The following is a 24,233-nucleotide window of genomic DNA, read 5'->3' as shown; positions in this document are numbered from 1 at the left end:
GGACAAGTTGTATAACTCTGGTTGTCATTTTGACGGAATTATGGCCCTTTTTTGACTTAGTAACTTTGAATATATGATTAAATGTTGTGTTTAGATCCACTTTACTTCTAAAGTATCAAGGCTATTTCTTTTAAACTTCAAATTTATACTTTCATGCTATCATGAGGGTACTGTACCAGGCAAGTTGAATTTTACCTTGACCTTTGAATGACTTTGATTATCAAGGTCAAATCATTCAATTTTGCTAAAATTGCCATAACTTCTTTATTTATGATTAGATTTGATTGATACTTTGACATAACAACTCTTACCTGACATACACCAATAGACTCCACCCAAACCATCCCCACGCCCCCCACCCCAGAATCCCCCCCCCCAATTTTTTTTTTCATTTTTTGTAAAGATCATCTAATAAATGACTACACCCTCACACTATACCCCCACCGCCCCCATTTTTTTAAACGTGATTAAAAAACATTTTTTTATATATTATTTTATGTTTGAAATACCGTCCAACCATCCCACCCAAGAATCCCCCCCCCCCCAATTATTTATTTATTTTTTTTTTGCATTTTTTGCACTTTTTTTCTCCTATTTTTGGAATATAATGTAGTTAATGACTACACACCCACACTATACATCCCTCTCCACCCCACCCCTCCCTTCTTTGTGATTGAAGTATTGAGATAGGTCCCTTCACCTTTAAAAGAGAAGTAGATGAGCGGTTTGCACCCGCAAGGCGCTGCTCTTGTTACTTCTTATATTGGTTTAAATATGTATGTTTTAACCTTATTTACATTCGATTATTTTGGAGTATGATAATATCTGCATACGCCGAATACCTTTGTAACAATATTTATTGTTTATAAATAGTTCTTGTGTCGGTTAAGCAATTTTAAGCGATAGCGTTGAAATGAAGATTTCCAGACTGACTGCGCACTGACCTGTGCATGTGTACTGTATTTAAGCAGATTTAAGCAGATTGCTCGATTGCACTGCTAGAGTGCTTGTTTATTTATAAAACATAATACTTTAAAATGTTTGAATGTCATTTTAAATGTCTAGAATACAAAACAATGTAAATTATTTTATCAGTTTACATCATTTAAAAACACAATGATTCATGCCTTCAAATGCGCCGATGCAGAATTAAAATCAATTTTGTTCGGCTGTATTTTCTTAAGATTTTATTATGCTCCCCCCCCCAAAACAAAAATGGCGGGGGGGAGCATACAGTCGCCGCTTCGTCTGTCCGGCCGTCCGTGTGTCCGTCCGTGCACAAATTTTGTCCGGGCTTTTTTTCAGCAACTAATGACCGGAATTCAATGAAACCTTATGGGAAGCTTCACTACCAAGAGGAGATGTGCATACTATCAGAGGGTTCTGGTCGGATGATTTTTCACAGAGTTATGGCCCTTCGAAATTTTCCATTAACTGTACATATAGTGCAATTCTTGTCCGGGCTATTTCTCAGCAACTAATGATCGGAATTCAATGAAACTTTATGGGAAGCTTTTCCACCAAGAGATGTGCATATTATCAGCGGGTTCTGGTCGGATGATTTTTCACAGAGTTATGGTCCTTTGAAATTTTCCATTAACTGTACATATAGTGCAATTCTTGTACGGGCTATTTCTCAGCAACTAATGACCGGAATTCAATGAAACTTTATGGGAAGCTTAACTACCAAGAGGAGATGTGCATATTATCAGCGGGTTCAGGTCGGATGATTTTTCACAGTGTTATGACCATTTGAAATTTTATATAAAAACATTCTTGTCCCCCCCCCCCCCAACTTCTGTGCCCTCAAGAGGACATTATTGGCGGACAGTTACTAGTACGCCGAAACAAGGGCCTTAAGCCATCGAAGGGCCGAGCAAGGTGTCATGTTTGTTATTTACGTGCAACCTTATTGTGAATTTGACCTGATTGTTTTTACCTTTTTAACTATATTTGTTATTTGTATCGAATATATTATTATGCATTACATTTTGATTATGCTTTATGTTCAATCAAAAGGCGTTGAACTTATATACTACAAGAAACGTTTATTGCTATTGCTTGGTTGGACACAAATAATTGTTTAAAGGTTTTATTGCTAAAGTATTGCAAATGACTGCGTTGGGCATTCATAATACGACACATGTTACATACTGCATAATAAATACATTAGACGCATTCAAGTTAACGAACATCTAAATAGCATTTTGAACTTTATGGTATTGATTAACACAAACAATATTTGCGACTTAAATGTTAGGTTTTCAACTACGATCAGTGGAATGCGCAGGTATCTGCAATGATAGAAGAGATTTATAAAAATTGGAAACCCTAACTCATGTACGAGTTATGTGTTTTAAAGTTCCGCTTCGTCAGAAGATCGTCTACTATGTCCTTGGACCCCGGTGGCCCCTTTCGTGTCGATGACTCCGTTAATTGCCGGCTTCACTTTCTCTGCCGCCGCTTCCGAGCGTTTTTCTGGCAGGGGATTCTCGATGCGCGCATGTTTGTATTCCAGCAGCATGTGGTTGATCGGAGCCAGGCCTACGCACGCCCGCAGCACGTTCTCTATACAGCTCCTCTGTCGGAACAGCGAGTTAACGACGGGGGTTCCCTTAGGAACGAGCGGCGCTTTACACAAATAGTTCAGTATCGACATAACCACGTTGAAATTCCGGAATTCGTCGTCAGCGTCCGTTTTGTACTGGACGCGCTCGAAGAGCTCCGCAAGGATGACGAGGTCTAATATAAGTGGACTGGCTAGCAACGAATCCTCGCACGTGTTGTGGATCACCAGAGTGTTCGTGCCGCCCATCATTATCTCTGACGTGTACTCGTCCATGGCGCGCTTGCTGTCGCCAACATACGGCACGTATTTGATCACGACGCAGTGGTCCGGCCGCCGGCCGTCTGGATACAGGATAGAGTTCGAATCGACCATGTCATCAACCACATTGCTCTTGGATATCTGAAAAGGACGGACGCAGCTTTTAATGAATGTTTAACAGATACAACCTTTAGAGATTACACGTTAAGAGTTGTATAGACACAAATTTAACAAAAACAGTAAGCCAACGTACCTCCTTTGACCGGAAAGTCTGTGGGGCGCTGAGATTTTTGCCGTCGTTGTTGCCGAGGTGATTGTAGCTGACTATGGACACGGGCTTGATCCCCGCACTCACCAGGAAGTCCACCAGCACCGACTTGAGCTTTGTCTGACCAGACTTAAAGTCGTCACCGGCTATAAACACCTTTCGTTTTTGTGCAAGGTCTATCACGCCTGGGACGAATGTGTTCTGGGGCGATCCATTGATATAAGTGATCTGTAACATAGTATCAAACAATGTCTTATGAATCTCAGTAACATAATTATGTACTGTAACATCATTAAAACCTCTCATAATTAAGAACTGGTGATCTTGTTTCAAGGTACTTGAGCTTATGTCTGTTAACCAAATGAGTCGCGTTCTGAAAAAAATTGGACTTAATGCATGTGCGTAAAGTGTCATCCCAGATTAGCCTATGCAGTCGGCACAGGCTAATCAGGGACGACACTTTCCGCTTTTATGATATTTTTCGTTGAAAGGAAGTCTCTTCTACACGAACATACAGTTAAGGCAGAAAGTGTCGTCCCTAATTAGCCTGTTTGGACTGCACAGGCTAATCTGGGATGACACTTTGCGCACAGACATTAAGCCAAGTTGTCCCAGAACAAGGCTAAAATGTACATAGTAAAGTGGCATTTAATAAACTACCCACCCCTTCTAGTATGGACGCAACGGCGAACAATGTGGATGGTGAGACCTCGCTCTCGTTATTCTTGATACTGTTGAGAAGGTTTTCAGCTGTGCCGTTCACTTCAAATATGACGTCACTAAAGCGCTCTGTATTTGCGGTCCACAGCAGAATCACCTTGTCGACGCCGCTCTTGTCCTTGAAATCCCGGATGTCGCGCCGGATTGCCGTCAGAAGCTCCTGTTTGGTACCCTTGAGCACGTTGTCGGCGCGATCCGCCTGGTTGGCGGCTATGAAGTCCGGAAAGTAGACGGAGGGCCGCGGCTTAATGCCTTCTAGATACGGACGCAGTTGTACCTGCAGGTTATAGTCGATCACCTGAGCCCGCTCCATGGCGTCAGCTAGGTTCAGAGATGATATATCCCAGCCTGCAATGCCCCAAAATACAGAAAAAAAGTTTTCAGTAGCCCATGGGAGTTAAATTCGCAAATGCTAGTAAGATTATGCAATACACACTTATTATTTTGTTTATAAACTTTTACAAAACCATTGTTTACTATGTACCAAGAGTGATGTTCGATTCTTCATTCAACACCATAAGATCATTTCAATTGTTATTCTACTTCGTGCATTTGTTTGCCATTTGATAACTACGAGTGTGTGCATACCGTCGATAATAATGTCATCCGGGTCGACCATAGGCAGCATACTCTTGAGTGGCACGTAGACCTCTCCTTCCGGTCCGGTACCGAGGCACACTGTGCTCGCTTGTGTGATCGAACCTGAAAGCGCGTGTTTCATTTATTTTTAAGATTAAATGTGAAAATATATAAATCAAACGAATAACCTAACACACAAATCTGCTGTTTACTTCTTTCGATATCAGTTTCGAAAACTATATGAGACGCGTTCTGAGAAAACTTGGCTTAATGCATGTGGGTAAAGTGTCATCCCAGATTAGCCTGTGCGGTCCGCACATGCTTATTCGGGACGACACTTTCCGCCTTAAACTGATTTTCGGTTAGAAGGGACTTCCTTGAAACTAAAAATACCATAAAAGCGGAATGTGTCGTCCCTGATTAGCCTGTGCGGTCTGCACAGGCTAATCTGGGACGACACTTTACGCACATGCATTTAGCCCAGTTTCCTCAGAACGCGACTCATATAATATAATATTATGTTATTATGCAACATAAACTACACGTTTGTCTAAATATAAGGATTGACTACAACGGACTATATACACGACGACAACTGTTCACTAAACAACCTCATTTACCTACTTACTAGTTTCGAACAGATAACCTAATTTACATTTAGTTACAAGTGTTCACCAAAAGCCCATATTACCTTCTTACTATAGTTAAGTTGATAACCTCATTTACCTACTTTTTAGTGTTGACCAGAAAACCTGATTTACCAACTTACTAGTTGACAAGATCATGTTCCAACTTACTTACTAGTGTTGACCAGAAAACCTGAATTAACAACTTACTAGTGTTCGATTGACCATTGTCGGCTCGGGTACTACTTACATGTACCACGGGTACGGTTAATATGCTTAAACGTACCCGGTCAATATTATACTGTACCCGAGTTGTATTCCCGCCCAAAATCCAATGTCGTAAAACGCGCTACCGATAACCGTAAAACGATATTGTTTATCTTAAAGGGGCCGTCCAACAGATAAAGCGTCGTATCGACGCGAAACGATATTTTGGGAAACTACGAGGATTGCTTATATAGCTATAAAATACATCCGTTGAAAACATGAGCGTGGATGGTTGAGTGGTCTAGGCGGGATGCTTTTTACTCCAGGACTCCAGGGGTCAGTGGTTCGAGCCCTGTTGACGTTTACTTTTTTCCTTTTTTAAATTGTATTCTTGTTTTTTTACAGGATAATTTTAGTTCAAATGTTTAAATTTATCAATATAAAGCATTTAATGACAAGCTTTAATACATGCCAAAATCTGTTGGACGGCCCCTTAAAAAAACTTCTCTTTTTTTAAACTGCATCAACATGCTTGTTGTGTATGGGTTCCGATAATATAGATGCAATTTTACAGAAAATTGACATAAATGTGAACATAATTAATTTTTTTAAAAAGCCGAAGTAAAAAGTATATTTACAGTACCCGGGGAACATGTACGTATACTTAAGAGTACCCGGGGAACAAGTAAGTAGTACCCGAGCCGACAATGACCAATCGAGTCTTACTAGTGTTGACCAGATAACATCATTTATCTACTTACTAGTGTTGACCAGATTGCCCCATTTACCTACTTACTAGTGTTGACCAGATTGCCCCATTTACCTACCTACTAGTGTTGACCAGATTGCCCCATTTACATACTTACTAGTGTTGACCAGATCGCCCCATTTACCTTCTTACTAGTGTTGACCAGATTGCCCCATTTACATACTTACTAGCTTTGACCAGATTGCCCCATTTACCTACTTACAAGTGTTTACCAGAATGCCCCATTTACCTACTTACTAGTGTTGACCAGATTGCCCCGTTTACCTACTTACTAGTGTTGACCAGATTGCCCCATTCACCTACTTACTAGTGTTGACCAGATTGCCCCATTTACATACTTACGAGTGTTGACCAGATCGCCCCATTTACCTACTTACTTGTGTTGACCAGATGGCCCCATTTACATACTTACTAGTGTTGACCAGGTTGCCCCATTTACATACTTACTAGTGTTGACCAGATCGCCCCATTTACCTACTTACTAATGCTTACCAGACCGTGTATTTTTATCTATGTTTTGTAAATGCTTTTAAATTACTTGATAATTTTTCTTGGACCATTTAAACAAAAATATGTATGGTTTGTATGTATGTAAGTGCGAACGTGCATGCATGTACGTGCGCGCAGGTGTGTGTGCGTGTGTATGTAACAGCGAGTGTGAATTCGCCTGAGTGCATGCCTTTTACTGCCTCTCATGAAATGATTAATACTGACAATGAATGTTGTATGTGTGTGAACTATATGAATGAATGCACTGTATATTGTTTTACTCTTTTGAAAATCTAAAAAATTATGAACGAGTGATCAATATATGTTATATTACCAATGTGTTATGTATGAACATGTAAATGCTGTACATGTATATGTCAGACATGGTAAAATAAATGAAAAAAAAGACCGTGTATTTCCTCAGTTCTGGGAAAGTGGCCATGTCCATTTGGAATTGGCAAAAAAATCATATTGTTTTGACTAAAATTGGAAAATTAGTGCTGTTGTTTTGCTATCACATGCTTTAAAATAGATGTATAAATTGTGTTCACTAAGTAGTTACTAATGTTAAACCAATAGCGCTGGATGAGAGATAAGGTCAATTTGGCAAGTTATTAAAAATACTTTTTTAAACCTTTGATTGACAATTTTTAATCCAATGTGAGAACAATGTATATTTTCCATTTGGAATGGGTTTCTATAATGGACCCGCATTAAAACGAAAAACAATGGCAGATATTTTGCTTTAGCTACTTTGCTACTGATAGAATAAAGAAAACACGTTGTACCAAGATAGTTTGCGTGTTGGAGTCCTTCCTTGGTGTGCCAGGACAGGCGGTGCTTGTTGGCGAGGATGGCGGCGGTGACAGTGCTGCCGTTGTTTCCGCCCAGCCCTACCAGCATCACACCTAGCTTGGGTACCTGTAGAAAGACGTGTATATACATAAGTACAGACGGAAAAGGGCACCGTGTTATGTACCCATTAGAAAGGTCACCAAACTTGCTTGGGCTATTTGAAGGCTTCTACACAGAGCTTATTCTGTTGTCTGTCTACAAGCGGCGAAATACTAAAGCTTTTTCTGAGGAAGTAAATTGTAGGCATATATTTGATCATGAAGACCCATAATACTCGGAAAGTCGCTTATGTGGAATAAGAGTATGCTTTTCTAAACGTTTACAGGACGATAGCTCGTATATTTATATGTATATAATATACAAAAGAGCATACCGTGATATGTCAGCGACAGTGACCACGTTTTCTCACCTTTCGCTGCGTTCTGAACGTGTACTTGGTGTTGACGGGCGTAGCTATGTAGGCGCCCTTGGCGTCCCTGCGGACGGCTGTGTTTGTGTACGTGTAGTCCGCCTCCAGGTATTCTGGGCTGTACCGAACCCCGGGGCTCTCCACGCGAACTGGGAAGGCCATATCCAATTGATGTCAATCGATCACTACAAGAAAGATGTATTATAGCTCAACTGCTCTAAAAGACTTGGTCTTATGTAAACGCTCTCGAGTAAGTGTCCTGAGTAAACTCAATCTTTGGGGAAAATAAAAATAAAAAAACAATAAGTACCAACCCGTGCGAACTTGCAAGCATACATAGATTATTAAAATTATGTTAGAACTTAGAAATATCCAGTTGTAAGCAAGACCGCTGAGTTAAAATGGAAAACTTACAAGCTTGTTGTTTAAACAACTGTAATCAGACGGTTAAAATCCTATGAAAGTCGTTTGAGTTAACAAACGTGGGGGTTCAACGAGAAGTGAGACATATACGCTTGATCTTAAGGCAACGTGCACCGGGTACGCGATTTATAATCGTGCTCTGTGAAGTTTGAACCGTTGTATATAATCTAGTACAAATGGTCAAGTTTAAACCTATAAACTAGTCGGTCGTTATCTGGGTTAGTGAAACCGCAAATAGCGTAAGAATGATTTATCAATACAAAGTTAACCGATATTTGATTTTGCTGCAATCATTATGACTTCAATACTGTTATTCAGCATGAATATTACATGTTTAAGTATCGCATCTGTATTGTGCGTTTTTCCATATGAATGTGTGCAAGGCGAGACAGTTTTATCATATAGAGGCAAAATAGTCGATTGTGTACACGAACATCTCCAAAATGTTGATTGACAGAAAGCTCGACAGTCTTTTTTTTACATATTTTGTTTATAAATTATAAGTAAAGTGTAATTCTTCAATTATTATCGAATGTAGAAAATAAATTGAGGAAAACACAGCATTGAATAATAGCAAAAAAGTTAAGAGTCGACACCAAAACGAAACGGTCGATCGGTCTTTTATAAAGTAATGGAAAATTAAAATAAACAAGTTAAATTTGATGTAACGTAGGCTGGTTACCTGAACAACTGTCAGAGTCAACAGCATTAACGAACAAGCATATACTATATATTATACTATATACACTAACAATTATAACAATTTAAACAAACGCTCATACAAACACGACTCTTAATATCCGTACGAGTAAGCTCAACAATCTATTAAAACATGAGCCGGCACACAAAAAATAACTCACTACGATACATGCACTCAATCCTTTTAACTAGTTGTAACCAGAACGAAACGAATGTTTACTTAGTTGGAAACAACAACACAACTGCTACAGCCTACGCGAACCTTATAAATATCAACTTGTTCTTATTCGACACTCTCCGCGTTAAGCCTTTAGATCGACCACGTCGTCACCATATCACGCCACTTTTCAGACCGCTATAGTTACATGTACATTGTGTGCGTCTATTTATATGACTGAAGAATCACCCGACCTCTTGTTAATTTACAGACCACTAGTACTAAAGCGCTTTTCGCAACGCTCCTTTACATAGTGACGGTCGAAAATAACCAACACTGTATGGTTAAAATCAAGAACAGCGATCTCGGATCGATCCTTTAATCGATTTTTGAAACGCGTGGTATAAACATTGTTAGACTGATTGAGGTCAGCGAGACCGAAACTTACCGAGTTTTTAAATTGTATAGTTGTGGAAATAGACGAGCACTGAAGTTAAAATATACGGTCGAAACATTATACATTAAAACATTATACTTAAATTATTTATTCACGTAATAGGCTATTTAAGTACGCCGAATCAATACATTTAGTTCGTAGGCTGTATTAAAACTGAAACAAATCCATGCTCAGCATTTTGCTACCGTCCGAAAGTAATTTACCTACCCTGGGTCATTATGAAGCCGCGTAGCTAAAAAAGCAATATAATGACAATATTAATTAAGCGAAACATGGTTGCAGTGGTATTCGGACTCACGGCTTAAAAAATCAATTAATTGTGAACATGAGAGTTCACAATAGACAATTAAAGATAATTACAAGAAGTTTAATACAAAAAACACACAAAACTAACGCTTAACATGTACCACACGTTTATCTTTTATTCGCAATTATTTAATTACATTTATCTTTAAAGTTTATTGCGCACATTGTTATTACAGTTTATAAGATGTGTTTTTGGCACATCGCATGCTGTTTAAATCATTTTTATGGATTATGTAATTAATGTTTATCGTCGCCGTGTCTATACAATAAATGATGGAAATCATCGTCTCATACACGTGCAAGTCTCCATGTAAACAAGTTTGTATTTCTGTGTTTAATCGATAGATGTATATTATTAAAAGTATACGAGCCGCGCTCTGCGAAAAAGGGGGTTTAATGCATGTTCGTAAATCAGTCCACACAGGCTAATCAGGGACGACACTTTCCGCCTTAACTTGATTTTTGCTAAGAAGAGACTTTCTTTAAACGAAACATATTATAAATGCGGAAATTATCGTCCCTGATTAGCCTGTGCGGACTGCACAGACTAATATAAGCACATAATTTAGAGCCCTTTTTCACAGACACGGTCCATATAATTAACCAAGAAATCTGGTACTTTTCTCCGTGATAGATGTGGGTCGGATTCAGCTAAAAACTGCACAAAAAGACATTCGTGATATTTGATCTCATTTGTATACCTGGTTGTCTGTCACCAACACAAACCAAACTCAATGCCATCTTTTTTTTAGATATTTATTGTTTGTGTTTTATATATCTCAAAGCAGGACTGTGTCATCAGCATACAGGAGTTGATCGATATCAATTTCTAGCTTTTTATTGATGAGTTACTGACCGATCACTGACCTTAACATTGGTATTTGTAACTGGACCAAAAGGTATATCTTTGTGTAAAAGGCAATTTGCAAAGAATCAGCTGAATTTCCCTTTACCGAATATTGTACATTCTATACTCTATTCGTAGATGGTCTGACCATAGGCGATGTATGACTTTGTAAGACAAAGTACTTTTTTACGCCTTTAGTATTTTATGGTTAATTTATTATAGCAAATTTCAACGTGAAGTCAGTGGGGGCAATCAAAAATTTAATATGTAATATAGTCTTTTACTGTACTGTGCCATATGTGACTTAGTCTCATAACTCTAAGATTGTACAAAGCTGTTTTTACTGATCTCCAGTTTTTGTAGAGAGTAATTGAATGGTATTTGGAAGAGAGGTAACTCTGTAGTTCATGTTACAGTTTCTGTAATTTGAATTCGGGGGTTAGCTCCCTTTCATTTCACCATAATTATATAAACCATGTTCTAAGAAAACTGCGCATAATGCATGTGCGTTAAGTGTCGTTCCAGATTAGCCTGTGCAGTCCGCACAGGCTAGTAAGGGACGACACTTTCCGCCTATATGAGATTTTTGCTAAGAAGAGATTTCATTAAAACGAAAAATGTCATAAAAGCGTTAAGTGTCGTCCCTGATTAGCCAGTGCATTATGCACATTTTTCTGAGAACGCGACTCATATGATGATTCTTGTGCTGATATATTACTCTAGTCTCTTATAACTCGAGACTTTCACTTTCGAGTGGCAGCATTTTATTATTATGCTTATGTTTTATTGTATGTTGTGTGTGTATATATCTATAAACATCTATCTATATGCTAATGAGACTTAAATAAACTAATAAAGCTGTTCACATCAATTAGTCCAGTTGATGCATCAATCAATTAGCCAATTAGCGCGGGAGCTGTCACAAAAAATCAGTTAAAGCATTAACACTTTGTAGTTCATCGTTACCTTTACATCTCTCTAACTGCCATCGTGTTCTCGCATTCTCACCATCGTATTGTCGCACTGTCGTCATCGTATTGTCGCATTCTCGTCATCGTACTCTCGCGTTCTCGCATTCTCGCATTGTCGCCATCGTACTATCGCACTGTCGCCATCGTATTGTCGCACTGTCGTCATCGCACTGTCGCATTGTCGCCATCGTACTATCATGTTCTCGCATTCTCGCTATCGCGTTCTCGCATTCTCGCCATCGTATTGTCGAACTGTCGTCATCGTATTGTGGCACACTCGTCATCGTACTCTCGCTTTCTCGCATTCTCACCCTCTGGATTTTAATGTGTAACCACGATGGTCCTAACGGTATTCCGTACTTAGGCCATCTTAAGGCGACGGAAAGCGACAGAACAATTTGTTTATGGGTCAGATTGTATAGAAGGGAATATCTGCCAGTCCATTCATGTTGCCAAATGTCAATTACATATTGCTAAATGACAATTGCATACGGCTAAATGACAATTGCATTTTGCTTTATTTTATTTGTTACAAAATAACTGCGTCTCCCTTGCGTCTTAATGCTTGTTTTCTATCAGTTAGTAAAATGTCTCTTGCATATTTCTTTTAATGTTTACTCGATGTATGTTAGTCATGTATTCTTTCGAGTTAATGACAATTGAATTATTTCTGTTAAATTGTTCATGTGGCTATCTTCTTGTTGCTGAACTATTATCATTTCAACACTTACTATTGCTAGAAAAGGGCATTTTTTGTAAATTCTACTAAACGAAATGATTAAGCACAAGGCAACTGCTCACATGACGTAAGCCGAATGCCGAATGCATTAAGACGAATGCATTAGTAATACTGTAGTGCGTTCAGTTACAGCGAACGTTCGCTATAGTTCGCGAACGGTCGCGAACGTTCGCTACTGAACGCTCGGTTCGCCGCGAACGTTCGCGAACCGAAGCGAACCCTCTTGGGAGGTAGTTCGCTATAGTTCGCTAGCGAAACCAAGATGGCGGACAAATAAATATGTTGTATTTGTTCAGTGTAACTTCGATATTGTTTCCTTTTTTTTGTAGTACAAAAATGAATTGAACAATAAACAAAGTGTATATGAGGTTTTGGGGATTCCGATAATGACGCCACGTTTGCGCATCCTCAAATTTTGGCCGTCAACACTGCGGCCATTCTGCTTTTGTTTGCGTTTGATGATCCGCATCGTGATAAGATTTCAATCATATTCGCGACCCTTTTTAAGAACAACAAAACACTCAGAAATTGAAATTCTTTCAGATTAAATAGAATCCAATGAATGAACACAAATAAGGACGAAAACAAACAACAAATTGATTGATTTTATGTAATCAACATAAAGAAACTATTTGAACCTATATGTCCGTAAAAACTTACCTTGTTGCAGATTAACTAAATCCTCTTGATACATGTAAATGTTTTTATTTAATTGTTCACACCAATTTTGACACTCCTTATTTCAGCATGTTTAACCACCCATTGTTTAATTGCCCCTTCATCACAAACCGATTATCTCGATATGATCGGATACTGTCCAGACAATTACTAAGAAAACAGGGTGTCATAAACCCAGGGACCTATATTTGTATGACTCAGTATGGGGTCATTAACCACATGTGTCTGGTCATTAAACACAATTGATGATACCTCTGTGTCATCTCTTGGCATATTAAGCCAAACACTTAACAGTTGCTTTAATAAAACATTTGAACATATTTAAAAAATAGGCGTACATTTGTCCGAAATGGATTAACAGGAACTATTAAGTATGTATATTAACCAGTTTAAACATAACACTTAAGTGTTTTATAATGAAATACATTTAAAATATTGTAGAAATTTACTGCTACACAATTATCGTATTTAACGGGTACCTGCAAATGTAAACTCCGATGTAATAACGTGTAAAGATCGTGCGTTTTTGCAGTGTTCGAAACATCATCGTGAAAACAAGCAATCGCGTTTGATCATAATACGGATATAAAATACTTGGGTAAAATAAATGTATAGATTAAGGTATAATAAAATGCCAGATTTGTATCCCTCATTATCACTACAAAAGAGTTTTCAATATAGATGTGCATTCAAAGACAGTTCAATTCGCAAAATATGAAGGTGTTTTTTTCCATTTGAATGCTAAAATTTATTAATATTTTCATTAAATGTAAACGAAACGAAAATTCATTCAATGTAAAAGAAAATTACAACTACATTTGAAGATTGTAATGTATTGCGCTATTTTAGGGCTTTGTTTTATAACTGATTCAATGCACCTCTTACACTAAATTTCGATCGCTAATGAAAAATAACACTATCGCATCCACACCACTTATAATTATAATCAAATTATTATAGGTTTTTTATTTTTGAAATATCTGTTAGATAAGTACTTTCTGTGTTATTAGCGATTTCCGCCATCAACATCGCAATCAATTTTCTGGGAGCCGCCATCTTGAAACGTTCGCGCCGATCTTATCGTTCAATAAGACCGAATCGCAAACGAACCATCATTGGCGAACGTTCGCTGTAACTGAACGCACTACTGAATTCATACAGTCGACGGAGAACCAGAGTTTTCTCAATCGTGATACATCGGCTATCTCGGATTCCTCCGTATGAAATAAATCGTCTGCTGATCCAATCTGAACGCATCGGACAGTGGGCTACACCACACCGTCTCTCTGATGTACGAAGGCGGCCGTCATATTGGATTTGGAACTACTTTTGAAAACAAGATGGCGGCCCCACGGTTTCAAACCTGACGTACAGAAGAAACATTAAAATGTGTTGCTTGTAGCTCGTCTGTGTCAAGATTACATTCTTTAAGTAATATTAAGTGTAAATCTGTGAATTCCCACATTGAGTACTCCTATAGTATTAATTATAAATAATGACTTCATGTAGGCAATATAAATTGCCGCAATACAATAGAGTCTTTTGATGATTTCTGCTTTGGCAGATTCTCGGCTCAGATTGATTCTGAACGCGAATAATTTCAGCTATCCTATAAATATGAGGTCGATACATGTATACATCGGTAGATTATGTCTAATTATTTGGACTATGACATTAAGTTAATTTTAAATTTTCACGTTTTGGTAGATCTAAATTGAGAAATTTAAAAACAATGTTTCAGATTCGCATATTTTTGTTTTAGCTATGATATTTGCAAGGAAACAGTAATACTGAACGTTTACCATGCTCTAAAATAGCCATCATATGCATCTTTTGACGATTTAAAAGCCTGAAAATTATAAAGCGTTGCAACGCAAAGCGATTGAATAATTTGGAGAAATCTGTTGTTGTCCTTATATTTTGTGAAGCTATGAAGATTGCTTATATATAGCCTTTAAATTGACTGTTTTCGTTATAATTTGTGACACTACAAGGATTGCTTACATAAAGTATAAAATACATCACTCATTGTATACGCATGGAAGGCCGAGTTGTCTAAGCGGTAGACTTTTACTCCAGGGGTCAATGGTTCTAGCCAAGTTGAGGGTTACATTGTTATTTTATTTAATTTTATTCTTGTTTTTTTATTGGAGCTTTTAAGATCGAATGTTTACATTTATCAATATTGCATTTAATGACACAAATAATTTGGGAGAGTTCTTTTTTTATTGTTTGATTGTGTGATATTTCAAGGAATGCTTATATAAAGTATAAAATAAACCACTGACTATGGAAGCACTGATGGCCCATTGGTTTAAGCGCTTGACTTTTACTCCAAGGATCAGTGGATTGAGCCCAGTTAAGGAAGACTTCCTTTCTTTTTTCAGCGTAGCTATTTAACCTCACTTTTGACCTTAGTTTACCTTTAATCATGACCAGTAAAATTCACATAAAAATTCCCGCCAGTAGGTCCCAAATGATTACATCCGAATTGTACATTAGCTAATAATACAAAAATCACTGTGAACAATGGATGCATATCATTTGAGCAGAAATATGAATATATTGTAAAGAACATGTACATGTTAATTACAATAAATTAAAAACATGATTAAAAACATTCTCTAAACATTACACCGAAACGTTTTTCCATAGTTGAAGAAGCATTATAGCATTAATTACATGTCTCTAAAATTAAAAGAAGCTATTGTTTACATGCCGTAACGCTCACACTAAACACTACAAAAACACACACACAAAGTGTAGCAAAGGTACACAAAGTCAAACACATGCTGCAAAGTCCAATAAACCCACTGTAACTCTTGGATTGCCTTTGTTATAACTTGCCTGGAAATATATCAAAACACCTGTAGACCAAATAAAAACAATTATTTATGTTAAAATCTTTGTTCCTCCTAAATATATTCCCCTAATAGTCTTAAATTTATTGAATAAAGGATACACTGGTTAACTTATTTGTGTTTTGATCTGACTTTACTTGTCTTTGTAGCCTTTGCTAGACTGTGTGTGTCTTTGCAGTGTTTAGTGAGACCCACTCTTAGGGGGCAGGGGATATATTTTTGACCAAATTTCGAGTTCCGAAAGGCCGCAAACAGTCAAATCCATTTCATCAAAACAAAAAGTGACACATGAAAGTCTTTTTGTGTCAGTGTCATAACATAGGCAACATACATTGAAAATACAGTCAAACACAAGGCTGGTTTCTTCACTTGTGAAACTATGGCCCTTGATCTTTCCCCCCACCCACCTCATTTTTTAATGAAAACTTAAGAAATTTGACCCATTTCATGGCATGCACAGTACATTCAAACAGAATGCAATCCTAGTTTTGGCTACATTACTCATTAATTTCATCCCTGTGCTGTGTTTATTCACATAGAAAAGTGTCTCCCATACGTTTAGATTTTTCACAATTTACCTCCAAAGTTCTGTTCTGTTTCTGCAGCGTGAAATATTGACTTCCGCCAAAAGTGAAAACCTCCTTTTTGAAGATTCAACATTTACTTGCTAGGGAGCTGTCACGAGTTTCAATGTTTTTTTCCAAAATTTTGAGACATTCTTTCTCAAACCTAACACAAGAAATACATCTTATAAATACCCAATTGATTTTTAAAGACCATAGCTTACCCCTACCCTAAAGATATGTAATTTTCATGGACCCCCCTTTCACTGATATATCCCCTGCCACCTTAATCTAAATTTGTAAACAGCATAGTTATAGGGTATGACTAAAATACGTATATGACTCATATCCGCGGATATGAATGGAAAGTACGGATCACAGGTGGTTAGCGTGTGGCTATGATATTAATTAGTGAAAACATCATTTTGAATGATAAATAATCATATTATAACGAAAAATTAACTTTTCTGAAAAAAAATATTTCACTATCAAATATATATATAACAAGGTATGCAACTCAAAATCAGCCCAAAACGGGGTGCATCGCTTTGAACAGCCATATCTTCATCAATTTTGCAGCGATTTTCACGATCTCGGTCTTATTCAACGCAGAAATGAATTTCCTTTCTGGAAATGTATATGTCTTGCAATATTTTTACAAATGCTGGGTCAACTTTTAAAAAATAACACGATACACAACACGCATGACCCAGTTGACAGTGATCATGTATTCTTTATGAATGAAATCTCCAGTTGTAAAGACACACCTCCGCATTGGACCAATGAAATCACTCGTATGTTTAAAATGTCAGTTAGTTGAAATGTATGTAAACAAAGGTTTCAAACGGCGCTGGACAGTTAGTCTTGATGCAGAATGTAACGACAAGAACGGTAATAATGTTTTTTCATACGTTTTATTGAATTATGGTATCGAACTACATGAACTTTATAGGGAAGTTGCCCTTTACTCCGTGAAGATTTCAGTCTTAAAGACAGCATGATCACTGTCAACTGGGTCATGCGTGTTGTGTATCGTGTTATTTCTTAAAAGTTGACCCAGCATTTGTAAAAATATTGCAAGACATATACATTTCCAGAAAGGAAATTCATTTCTGCGTTGAATAAGACCGAGATCGTGAAAATCGCTGCAAAATTGATGAAGATATGGCTGTTCAAAGCGATGCACCCCGTTTTGGGCTGATTTTGAGTTGCATACCTTGTTATATATATATTTGATAGTGAAATATTTTTTTTCAGAAAATTTAATTTTTCGTTATAATATGATTATTTATCATTCAAAATGATGTTTTCACTAATTAATAGCATAGCCACACGCTAACCACCTGTGGTACGGATATGAACAAATAACGGCTTATTAGATGGATTTTCCCACAAAAAAATGTATGAAAATCATTCTGCGACAAAAATACACGTCGCTTATGTGTTATGTTACGATCGAAATAATTTAAAAGCGTTTTTATTGGCATTTTTAATTTCAGTAACTCTCAATTCATATTCGCGGATATGAACGCCAAGTCAGAGCACCGCTGTTAGGCTACACAACACCAATACCAAAATTGCACCAGTAAAGCCGGTATTTGTATGATTAATATATAAATTCTATATATTTTATGGTATTTATCTTCCGATAAGCACATACTTTATTTCGCATAATATGTCTATTGAATGTACTTTGTTTTAAATAAAGTCTTGTTAAATTGATGTATAAGCGTAAATCTATGCATATATCTTTATTGTTTATAAATTATTATTTTCCCAAAAAGAATGTTTATCTTATATATAAACTGTATAAAGCTATAGATTTTTTTTATTTTACAAATAGCCCTGAATCATATATTGACACATAAAATTATCTAAAGCGTTTGAAAAATAAGAGTTGTTTAATGAACGTAGGCTTGTGTTATAAGTTATACATGTCAATGTATCAAGTCAAAAAATGTAATAATTTATACTAGTGTTAGCATATTGCAAGATTTAGTTCACTGATATATTAATTAAATGTGTTATAACTATTTATCACTTCAAGTGGCATAATAAGCAATCAGTTGTGTATTTCGCATCAGACACAAGAAAGAATCGACGCTTGCTAAAGAACTTTTTATTTCAAGATGGTGAGCATAATTAATTGAAGATTTCACCAAGCGCTTATTATATCTAGTTCTGCGGGTTTTCAATGTACATAGCATCAATAGCTTTTGCTGCCATTTTGTTTATCGGATGCAATTTAGTTCAAACACTCATATGCCAAACGATTGACTGCCCACAATGTTTACCTAATTCTTGATTATGGACATTTTATGAGCAAATTATCGCCTTATATAATTGTGTTGTTACCAGTGCAGCAAGCGCCCCTTGTTTTCAACAACGATATGTTAAGTCATTGAAACTTTTGAGTTCAGTAACAATGTTTGGCTAGATTGAACTTTACAGGTAAGCAGTTGTTTACCACTTTTGACAAAGCGGGGGTTTGGGGGCGGTAGCCCCTGATACTAAGGAAATATATACGATAAAAGGATTATAAGGTGTTGCGTTAGTTGGTATGTGTTAGGTGTATAGGGTTAGGGTACACTGTTTGATGTTAAGTGTTGCGTACCGGTAAAATTCAATCGTCCCCAATGTTTATATGTGAATATCTGTAACATTATATATATAATTATATTGTTTAGTGTTTTTTTTATTAAGCTAAACTTTTCAGCACATTATACTTTCTTGAAGAAATTTTGATGAAATAATCCCAGAACTTTCCAAGCATATGTTCTGTGTACATCTTTTTTTCTTTATCTGTTTCTTTTACATTAAAAATACTAGTTGGAAACTGTGTAGAGCTATGATTGTCCCAATTTTGTATTTTTGTTCATGATCTGATGAACATGACCATTCCAAAACTCTATTTAACTGTCTGTTAGTGTCAATCTACTATCTAGTCAATTAATATTTCTGTGTTTTTTGTTTAAACTATTTGGGATTATTTTGATGCATGTTACATCAATTAAAAAGTGTTATTTCTTACCGTACAAATAATCAAACGTTTTATCTCGTAAAATGTTGCAACTCGGCCCTGTTTGTATATAAAGTTCATTGAACATTATGTATATCTTTATAGTTTGTGCAGCCCAAAATGTCATATTTAGTTATTATCCCCCGCCAGAGGCGGACGGATATTGTTTTGGCGCAGTCCGTCTGGCACTTTTGTGTCCGGAGCCATATCTTGGAAGTGCTTTGGCGGATTTCATTGAAACTTCGTATGAGTATATATATGCATAAGAGGATGATGCACGCCAAATGGCATTGTACACCATCTGTTAAAAACAGAGTTATGGCCCTTTGTATCTTGAAAAAATGCTTTTTACTATAGGCACTTTTGTGACGATCGCCGATATGGCGGAATTGTCCGAGGTGTCCCGATTGCTGCTGATCCAGAGTAGAGTTTTCTGTAGTTTTCGGTAGTTGTCGGTAGTTTTCGTAAAAGGTTTATATTTAGAACGGTGTTGTATTATACATCTACCAGATGAAATACTCTACCGCGTCGTTTCGGTTACAATACACTAAATGATCGCTTCAGGTTACAATATACCAAAAGATTTCCTACACAAATTCAATGTAAAAGCAATAACTTCAACAAAAAATAAAGTCAAACTTTTGCGCATAGAGACCCCCATAACCATACCTTTTCATAAAGAGCATTCCAAGCCGCAATGATTTAGGCAATAAAAAAGGGGGGTCATGCGTTTTGCAAGAAAGAACTCGATGCGAATCAGCGGTCACTGTTTTACAGCCATCAATTTACCGGGTTCGTACCAGTGGATGAGGGTTTCCCGCCATCTGTCAAAGTCTCATGTAGTCTTTAACCTTCAAACAAATGAGTGAATTTCTGTTAAACATCAATGTTTTCCCTACCACATGCACAAAGAAACATTCTAAAATAAAGTCATGGCAAGTGCCCACACAGAAAATTGTGTCTTCTTATAAATGATGTTCAGGTTTTTAAAGAGTATAGCATTGCACTCCCAAAAGATTTAGTATATTGTAACTCTCTAAAAAAATATCATAGTTGACAGGAAGGCATGTTTTACACTTTTTACCATTATTCGGGTGTTATCTTGCGGAGATAAGGGTAGGGCATGAATAGGTGTTCACTACTGAATCCCTGAAATATGATACACTTGAAGACTATAGTAAACCATTGCACTAGAAAAGGTTACATTCCACTAAGAAACGGCCGAAAAAAAAGTTGCAAAAACAGTCGATTTTGATTTGTGTCAAGTTCTTTCTTGCTTTGTACATGACATATCTTTTTTATTGCATAAATCGATTCCGCTTAGAATTGCCTTTAAGAAAAGGTATGGTTATGGGGGTCTCTATGTGCAAAATGTTGCATTTATTTTCGCTCAAAGTTGTCGCTTTTACATTGAATTATATAGGGAAACTATTTAGTGTATTATGACCTTTCGAACGTATTTTCAACTGTTCTTATTCAGGTAAAGGCTACTTGTTTATTGTACTTGTTTATTAAGTAAATTGCATACGATTGCAATCCCCATTTCGAACGTTGAGTTGTCATTTGGTTTGTGATTAAGGTCTATTTGAAGTTAATGGACAATTGCATACAATTGTAATCCCCATTTCGAACGTTGAGTTGTCATTTGGTTTGTGATTAAGGTCTATTTGAAGTTAATGGACGTTATCTTGTTTTCATTAACACGTCAAACGTCCCATACGGCAGAGTATCATTGTAACGAAGGTGGGTTACGATGATCAAAACGTCTAACTATTGGCTTGTTTGAATTTAACTATTAATTTCATACTGTTTTCATCGCATATCTTCGTAACACTGTCTTTATCAAATAAAATCGTACATAGGTTGGTAAAATTGTATCTTATTCAAATTATTCATTTTAATAGTCTGTTACTAATTTATCCCCAATACGGCATGGAAATCCATTTATAGACAGAGCTAATTAAAATGGAAAGCAATGTGAGAAAATAAGTATGCACAGTTACCTCATTAACGAACAAAAATAATTATGTTTTCTGGAATTTAATGGTTTCTCTTTTTCATTTCAAATGTTTATATTTCTGATACTGTTTTATGCTATAATCAATATACGTTGACCATCTTACATCTATTTCTGTATATTTGGTACGAGATGACTTTGGATAGGTACCAGACCAAACAACAGGTATAAGTTGACCAAAATGAGTTTGAGTTGACTACAGTACGGGTTGAACAGTTAATAATAGGTGGCTCAAACAGACACATTAAATGAAGATTTTTCTTTTAAAGACTTAAATGGTAGATAGATCTTATTTTTTCTTTGCATCTATAATGTGTAGCTCAGTGACCCAGTTAATGTTTACGGTTTGAAACTCAGGGGTCCTGGGTATGATCCTCACATGCTTAATTTTTTCATGGGAGTTTCCTCTGGCGGGACGGCAGAGCCCTAGCCTAGTACTGGTGAAACCTCTGCAGCATAATTAAGTGAATCTTTACCTTAATGTAAGTTAAATACACGGGCATAAACACCATACGAACAAACACATCAAGATGTTAGTACATGTAGGATAAAGGGGGGGGGGAGATTTCTCTTAAGATGGTACTTAGATGATCAAAGTAGATAAGATCATATTTCTGTGAAAAAGTATATTAACTTAGATCAGCAAGTGTAATATCTGACTAAGTAACAGTTATTATCTCTCTAATCTATCATTATACTACATAATGGTGACTTGCTTTTTATAAATAAAAATAAGAAAATGAATACATTTGCAGATAAGAGCCAACAGCAAAGAGCAGATGCTCTTTTAAGGCAGGCAGCAGATTTGTTGAATGTCAACCAGCGCCCTCACACTACTTTGGAGGAAGGGGTCCGCAGCCCTAGGGAGGGGGGATTTTTTGTAAATGGGGGAATTAAAAAAAACACAATAACTGTGTTTAACTGTTATATACATATATTTCTATATGTGACTGTCTATAGGACAGAAAGGTGGACTTTTACTCAATCTAATGACTATATTAGTTATCTTATTTAAATGTGTGTCGGTAGGTACGCGTTTTTTTCATACCACAACACTTAATTGAATATTTTACTCAATGAGAATGTCATTATTTTCAGGTATCAGCAGTGTGAAATGCATGACGACAAAGTACTAACTTTCAGATCTAGTTCTTAATAAGAAGATGTTTGATCCAGATTGTATTTCTCTGTAAATTATTGTACAAATAAATATTCTTTTAAAACTAAAGACTGCATTTTGAATAAAGCATTTGTTGACTAGAATAAATGTAAACTAGAAATGGCGCGGCAGAGGCCGACGCGTATCCCCACGCCGAATGTTTGACCTAGGTGTGCCCCAGGGTTGGTAATGGGGCCATGCATAGCTGAGATTGACCGTATTGTCATAAGAGAAGTTCATCATCAATTAGAAGTGAATTGGTGTAGAAATGAAGAAGTTATAGTAAAAGGCAATTTTGGGTGGGTGTGACATATGTGGGCAGGGCGCCCCAGGGTTGGTAATTGTGCCATGCATAGTTGAGATTGACCGTATTGTCATAAGAGAAGTTCAGTATCAATTTGAAGTGAATCGGTGTAGAAATGAAGAAATTATAGTAAAAGGCAATTTTGGGCGGGTGTGGTCTATGTGGGCGGGGCCCCAGGGTTGGTAATGGGGCCATGCATAGTTGAGATTGACCGTATTGTCATAAGAGAGGTTCAGTATCAATTTGAAGTGAATCGGTGTAGAAATGAAAAAATTATAGTAAATGGAATTTTTTGGTGGGTGTGGCCTATGTGGGCGGGCGCCCCAGGGTTGGGATTGGGGCCATGCATAGTTGAGATTGACCCTAATGTCATAACAAAAGTTCAGTATCAATTTGAAGTGAATCCGTGTAGAAATGAAAAAATTATAGTAAATGGAAATTTTTGGTGGGTGTGGCCTATGTGGGCGGGGCGCCCCAGGGTTGGGAATGGGGCCATGCATGGTTGAGATTGACCGTATTGTCATAAGAGAGGTCCAGTATCAATTTGAAGTGAATCGGTGTAGAAATAAAGAAGTAAACGTAAAATAACCTAAAAAAATGAGTGATAATTTCTGACGCGGCCCCACCCCAACTGCTATAACTTTTGACCCAGGGGTCAGATCAAAATTCCAAATAGTGCAGGGTCGCACATATGCTCATAGCTACCATGTGTGTAAGTTTCAAGGTCCTAGTGCTTTTAGTGTAGGAGGAGATAGTGGCCAGGACGGACGGACGGACGGACAGACGGACGGACGGACGGACGGACGGACGGACGGACGGCGGAGATAACCACAATATCCCCACCTTTTTTTCAAAAAGCGTGGGGATAATGAAACAAAACGTTAACAAAATTACAGTTCTGAACGATTAAGACGGTTTTCTGCAGTTGCGTAAATTTCGGACATAAAATTCGGACGCGGAATTTGTAACAGAAAAAGCTTTTGTCTTTATCTGTAAATTACTGTACAAATAAATATTCTTTGAAAACTGATGACTGCATTTTAAATAAAGCATTTATTGATTAGAATAAATGTCAATGAAACAAAATATTTAAAAAAAAAACAGTTCTGAAGGATCCAGACGCTTTCCGCAGTTGCGTAGATTTCGGACATTAAATTCGGATGCGGATTTTGTAATAGAAAAAACTTTTGAGTCAGCGGTTAAAAACAGGATCGTCGGGTATCCGGAAACAAGACTTCTTTTTCATTAGGACTATATTGGACAAAGCGATATAGCGGACCGTGA

At 37.0% G+C, this 24,233-nt stretch overlaps 1 protein-coding gene across 6 annotated transcripts; it reads right to left on the bottom strand.

Annotated features, from left to right (window-relative positions):
* Positions 1–2,200: 2,200 nt before the first annotated feature.
* On the bottom strand, positions 2,201–9,349 carry LOC127839286 (uncharacterized). 6 transcript variants are annotated; one of them, XM_052367565.1, is made up of 7 exons: positions 9,033–9,349; positions 7,750–7,934; positions 7,274–7,406; positions 4,404–4,517; positions 3,760–4,163; positions 3,081–3,323; positions 2,201–2,968 (listed from the first exon to the last, which is right to left on the bottom strand). In XM_052367565.1, exons 2-7 carry the CDS (start codon positions 7,909–7,911, stop codon positions 2,357–2,359), a joined length of 1,668 nt encoding a protein of 555 aa, XP_052223525.1. In that variant the 5' UTR covers positions 7,912–7,934; positions 9,033–9,349; the 3' UTR covers positions 2,201–2,356. The 6 variants fall into 6 exon arrangements, with proteins under 6 accessions (XP_052223525.1, XP_052223538.1, XP_052223529.1 ...); XM_052367578.1 differs by having other exon boundaries at positions 9,092–9,349; XM_052367569.1 differs by having other exon boundaries at positions 9,134–9,348.
* Positions 9,350–24,233: the final 14,884 nt, after the last annotated feature.

Source organism: Dreissena polymorpha, chromosome 1 (genome assembly GCF_020536995.1).
Source record: "Dreissena polymorpha isolate Duluth1 chromosome 1, UMN_Dpol_1.0, whole genome shotgun sequence".
In the NCBI taxonomy this organism is placed as follows: Eukaryota; Metazoa; Mollusca; class Bivalvia; order Myida; family Dreissenidae; genus Dreissena; species Dreissena polymorpha.
The sequence above is the reverse complement of the archived record's forward strand: the minus strand, read 5'-3'. Positions and strand labels throughout refer to the sequence as shown.